Raw genomic sequence first — 6,000 nt, 5'->3', positions numbered from 1 at the left:
GCGGCGGCGAGCCGGACTGCCTGCGCTCGGCCCTGCCGCGTCCGCACCGCCACCGCGAGGCCGAGCCGGGGACGGTGGCGCCGCCGCTCCGCGCTCCGTCTCCCCGCCGCCGCCGCGCCGGGCTCGGGCGGGGGCGTCCGCTTCGGTCTCCCCGCGCTTTCGCGCTCCCGCTTCGCGTGCGGCGGCTCGAGCCGGGGAGGGAGCGAGGGAAGGGGTGGAGGTGGCGGGGGGGAGGCCGAGGGGCGGATCCTGCCTGGGGGCTGATCCCTCCCTCCCCTCGGCCGGGCTCCGTGGCGGCAGCGGTGGCGGCGGCTGCTCCATTCCCCCTCCTCCCCCGGGAGCGGCGGCCGGGCCGGGGGAGACGGAGCGGAGGGCCGGCGCGGGAGGAGGAGGAGGCCGCGCTCCCTCAGCCGGGCCGCGCGCGAACCTGCTCGGTGGCCCGGCCCGCTCGCCCGCTCGCCCGCCCGCCCGCGCCCAGGGGGCCCCCGAAGCGAGGGGCCCGGCCGGCGGCTGAGGTAAAATGGGGGCGGCGGCGGGGCCCGAGCGAGCGGGGGGACGGCGGGGGCCGACGGGGACCGAGCGCTGCGCGTGGGGGGGCAGCCGGGGCGCACGGGGGCATCCCGGTGGGGCGCGGGGGCGACGCGCGCGCTCTCTCCCGGAGCGAGGGCGGCGACGGAGCCGGGCAGGGCGCGCGAGGGGGAGCTGCAAAGCGAGGACCCCCTCCCGCACCCGCCATCTTGTTTCTCCCCGGTCCTGGCAGCCGAGCGGCTAGGCCCCGCCCTCCCCGTGCTCTCCTATTGGCCAGGTGTAGACGAGAGTTCCGCCTTCTGGGGCCGCTCTTGGCGCCCGGGCTCCCTCTTGACGGGCAGACCGGGCGGCCAATGAGTGCTCGCATCTCTGCCCCCGCCCCCCTCGTCGGCTGGCGCTCGCTTTCTCTGTAAGGGTCGGACTCGGCGTCAGTCTGTGGTGCGCTTACCCCGGTTTTTCGGGACATGTTTCCTTCCTCCTTCGGGGGTCGGGCCCGTGAAGGCTCTCCCGGGAGAGGCGCTCCTTTAAAGGGGCAGGGGCCTTGTCTGAGGTCTTCTCTGGTCTCCTGAGACTCCGTGTGGCGTGCAGGGCGTGTTCGGTCCAATTGTTCAAACTCCTCGTTCGGGGGCCAGGGTGAGGTGGGCGAGTCGAATTGGGGCTCAGGGGCAGCGAGGGACGCCACTTGACGGAGTGTTGGAGATACTAGGGGGTGTGTGTATAGTGAGACTTGTGTACGCGAGGAAACTCCCGCCAAAAATAATCCGGTCTGGATGTTAGCTCCTTGTAGGTGAAAACGCTTGGCTTTCCTCAGCAGCAGCCCTGGCTCTGTTTGCCCTCGGTGACAGCAGGAGCCCCGAGTGGGGTTAGGGACTGGAACTTGGGGGCGGGTTGAGAGACGACTTCTGAGACTGCAGATGGGCAGAGAGGGGTACTGTTGACTCTTCAAAATTGATACTGAAGTATGTATTCTCTCTTCAGAGGATTGGGGAATGTGACGTGCCCAAGTCTGGGGCTGCTTCTGAGAAGACCTTCACACACACACACACACACACACACACACACACACACACACACACACAGAGAGAGAGAGAGAGAGAGAGAGACAGAAAGAGAGACAGAGAGAGAAACACGCAGGGTCTAACATATCCCAGGAGAGAGAGGGAGAGAGAGAGGGTTTCTCTGTAGCGTTGGAGTCTGTCCTGGAAATCGCTCTGTACACCTGGCTGGCCTCAAACTCTGAGATCATCCTGTCTCTGCCTCCTGAGTGCAGGAATGAAAGGTGTGCACCACCACTGCCGTTACCCTTGACATTTGTAAATGATCTAGTGCCCCCCAGGGCTTCAGGACCCTGAACACAGTTACTGTCATGGTTCTTTGGCTCCAAGTGGTGTATGCCTGCCACATATTGCTCCTCAGCCAGGTTTAAGTCACACCTTGGGATTTAAAGGCCTTATCACTGTGGACTGTGGTTGTCAACGATAATTTATCGATTGTTCTTAAGAAAATATTTGCCAGGTTGATGGTGGCAAACACTTTAAATCCCAGAACTGTAGAGGCAGAGACAGGCAGATCTCAGAATTCAAGGCTAGCCTGGTCTACAAAGTAAGTTCCAGTACCGCCAGAGCTACACAGAGAAACCCTGTCTCAAACAACAAACAGTAGATATTTTTGTTCATGATTTTATCTATTTTTAATTTTTTTTTGTTTTTATTTTTATGTGTATGGGTATTTTGGCTGATATATTCTTGGTTTCCCTGGGAGTCCAGACATTAATACCCTGGAACTGGAGTTACAGACACTTGTGATCCATAATGTGAGTGCAGGGAATCAAACCTAGGTCCTCTGCTGAGCTATCTTTCCAGCACGTATATATTTATTTTTTAAGGCAGAGTCTCACTATGCGCTATGGCTGGTCTGAAAAACTGTAGATGTGGCTGACCTCTGACTGCACAGAGATTGGTCTGCTTCTCAGTCCCATATGCTGGGATTAAAAGAAAACCACTACACCCAGCACAGCCCTTGATTTATTGATGAAGTGTGCAGACACAGGGGCATTAAAACTTTGTCCAGGTTATGTGGGACTAAGATTAGAACCTAGATTGGTGCAGAACATCTTTGTAAAGATCTCGGCACCACACTGGTGTTCTTAACCTCCCAGCTTGAACACAGGAGATCCGGAGTCACATCAGCTTTGGCTGAGCCACAGTTTTCTGAGCTTCTGTTTCTTATGTCTGAGATGGAGATAATAATGTGTGCACAACCTCCTGAGGTTGTAGTGAGAAATGGTGAGAAGAAAAGGCCATTGTAGTCTGTTAAAGTATGCTGAACTATCATCGTCGTATCTCAGAAGTCTTCCTGGTCGTGATGGCCTTGGTAACTGCCTGGAACTGCTCCTTAGGGGCTTGGCATAGTTCCCTACATCCAGAGAGTGCTGTGGGAAGCATAGGGCTTTCTCTGCTACCCAAGGGTGGATCAGATATAATATCATGGGATAGAGATTTCTGAGGTAATAGTACATTGAAAGTTCACCTCAGCTACTACCCCAGACTACTTGTCCTTGAATACAGTGAAAATCTCAGAAGGCTTCTTAAAATTTAAAAGATTTCTTAGAAGCATTCCCAGACTTTGCAAGGTTTGTGGTTGGAAATGCCCTAAGCAAAGTTATCTTGTGTGCTGCCTTCTACAGGAAGTACCCTGGGTACTATAGTTTAAAGCATTTCAGATGTTTTTACTCTTGACAGGGCCAAGAGATAGAGTTTCTAACCATGGTAAGATGTCTTGGGCAAGGCCTTAGACCTGTGATTTTATTTTGAATATTTATTTATTGAGAGACAGGGTCTCACTATATAGTCCTGGTTGTCCTGGAATCTCACTCTGTAGACCAGACTGGCCTTGAACTCACAGAGATCTGCCTGCCTCTGCCTCCTCAGTGCTGGTACTAAAGGTGCATGCCACCACTGCCTGGCCTTGTCTTGTGCTTTTGTGTGTGTGTGTGTTTTTTTTTTTTTTTGGTGTTTTTTTGTTGTTGTTGTTAGAAAGTAGAGGATAGTCTCTGGTCACAATTATTGTTTTGCTTCCCCTATTTAAAACAAAATAAACACAAACAAACATCATCTAGCAGAATTTTAGGACAGCCAGGGCTATGAAGAAAAATCTTGTCTCCAACAAACAAACAAGACATAGTCTTGCTTTGTTACTGGCTTTGAGCTCCTGGGCTTAAGCAGTCCTTCTAATTTAGTTCTTGTTTTCAGAATCCTTTACCATCATCTTTTCCCATAATCAACCATCTCACAGCATTACAAGTATCATTAGATATTAGATCTCATCTTGTACTTATAAGGACCCATCTATGTTCTTTCCTTTTCATTGGATAGGACTCCTTAAGGACAGAGATCATAGTGTTGAATTTCAGGGCTGGGGAAGGGCTTACTGTGTAAGCATGAAGACCTGAGTTTGATTTCCAGCACCCACCTAAATGTCATGCAGAATAGGTCTATAACTCCTCCAGTATTGGGGGATGCCTGCCTCTGCCTTCTCAGTGCTGGGATTAAAGGTGTGTGCCACCACTGCCTAGCAGGAATTTGCAACTTTAAAGTTTAAAAAAAAAAAAAAAAAAAAAAAAAAAGGTTGCACTGATAAGTGGTGTTTATAAAAAGACTTAAAGAAAGCAATGCCTCTTGGATGCTTTAGAGGGCCGTTGTGTGGAGGGAACAGACGGATATCATGGTGTCCATTTGGTAGAAGGATGAATGAGTGCACATAGCAACGAATACCCAGCTTACACTTTTGTGTCTCTCTCTTTAGGCTTGTCTTTGCAGTTTCCAGTTGCCATGAGGAAGCCTCGACGAAAGTCACGGCCGAATGCCGAGGGCCGGAGATCCCCATCCCCATACAGTCTTAAGTGTTCACCCACACGAGAGACCTTAACATATGCTCAAGCCCAGAGGATTGTCGAGGTGGACATTGATGGCCGCCTCCATCGTATCAGCATTTATGACCCACTCAAGATCATTACTGAAGATGAGCTCACTGCTCAGGACATCACTGAGTGCAACAGTAACAAGGAAAATAGTGAGCAGCCTCAATTCCCTGCCAAGTCCAAGAAATCCTCATCTAAAGGCAAGAAGAAGGAGTCCTGTTCCAAACATGCATCTGGCACCTCCTTTCATCTCCCACAGCCCAGCTTTCGTGTGGTGGATACAGGTAGCCAGCCTGAAGCACCCCCGTTGCCTGCTGCTTATTACCGCTACATTGAGAAGCCTCCAGAAGAACTGGACGCAGAGGTAGAATATGACATGGATGAGGAGGACCTTGCCTGGCTAGACATGGTAAATGAGAAGCGTCGAGTAGATGGGCACAGTTCAGTGTCAGCAGATACCTTCGAGCTGCTGGTGGATCGGCTTGAGAAAGAATCATACCTCGAAAGTCGCAGTAGCGGGGCCCAGCAGTCACTAATCGATGAGGATGCCTTCTGCTGCGTGTGCCTGGATGATGAATGCCACAACAGCAATGTCATCCTGTTCTGTGACATCTGCAACTTAGCTGTGCACCAGGAGTGTTATGGTGTCCCCTACATCCCAGAGGGCCAGTGGCTATGTCGCTGCTGCCTGCAGTCTCCCTCTCGGCCGGTGGATTGTGTCCTCTGCCCTAATAAAGGTGGAGCCTTCAAACAGACCAGCGATGGCCATTGGGCCCATGTAGTCTGTGCCATCTGGATCCCTGAGGTGTGCTTTGCTAATACCGTGTTCCTGGAGCCTATTGAGGGCATTGACAACATTCCACCTGCCCGCTGGAAGCTAACCTGTTATATCTGCAAGCAGAAAGGGCTGGGTGCAGCTATCCAGTGCCATAAGGTGAACTGCTACACTGCCTTCCATGTGACATGTGCGCAGCGGGCTGGACTCTTCATGAAGATTGAGCCCATGAGAGAAACGAGCCTCAATGGCACCATCTTTACTGTGCGAAAGACCGCCTACTGTGAGGCCCACTCTCCAACTATTGCCTCTGCCAGGAGGAAGGGTGACTCGCCCAGAAGCCTCAGCGAGGTGGGGGATGAGGATGGTCTAAAAGAGGGTGGTGGGGAGGATGAAGAGGAAGAAGCAGAGGAGGAAGACCAGGAAGGCCAAGGTGGGGTGGGCAGCCCCCTCAAGGGGGTGTCCAAGAAGAACAAGATGAGTTTAAAGCAGAAGATCAAGAAGGAGCCAGAGGAAGCTGGCCGAGAGACACACTCCACCACTGTCCCCATGGTCACTGTCCCACAGATACCCTCTTACAGGTGAGCCTCGTCAGGAGGGCTCTTGAGGGACTCTTGGTTTGGTCTTCACCCTAGGCCAGGTCTTCTCCAAATGTGGTTGATGGATATCTGACCTCCTCTGGGCTCCCAAATTCAAGCTTGTCCTTCAGAACCAGGGCCTGTTTTGTGCTTTTGTCGATGCCTTCTGAGTAATGTGTTTCCTCTGGTTCACAGTGACA

General features: G+C 52.9%; 1 protein-coding gene across 5 annotated transcripts in view; it reads left to right on the top strand.

The window, feature by feature from the left end:
* Window positions 1–373: 373 nt before the first annotated feature.
* The window catches only part of Brpf3 (bromodomain and PHD finger containing 3), an 84,115-nt gene continuing 78,488 nt past the window's right edge, over window positions 374–6,000 (top strand). For 3 of the 5 annotated variants that reach the window (XR_007834685.1, XM_051187103.1, XM_051187106.1), the window contains exons 1-2: window positions 374–515; window positions 4,333–5,803. Coding sequence is in view for 4 of the 5 variants with exons in the window: in XM_051187103.1 (XP_051043060.1) it covers window positions 4,359–5,803 (1,445 nt within the window). In the remaining variant the exon portion in view is untranslated. Of the gene's footprint in view, window positions 516–886; window positions 967–1,068; window positions 1,162–4,332; window positions 5,804–6,000 lie in introns of those variants that run through there. The other 2 variants (XM_051187104.1, XM_051187105.1) reach the window with 2 other exon arrangements.

Source organism: Phodopus roborovskii, unplaced genomic scaffold (assembly GCF_943737965.1).
Source record: "Phodopus roborovskii unplaced genomic scaffold, PHOROB, whole genome shotgun sequence".
In the NCBI taxonomy this organism is placed as follows: Eukaryota; Metazoa; Chordata; class Mammalia; order Rodentia; family Cricetidae; genus Phodopus; species Phodopus roborovskii.
This window is presented reverse-complemented; position numbering and strand designations above follow the sequence as displayed.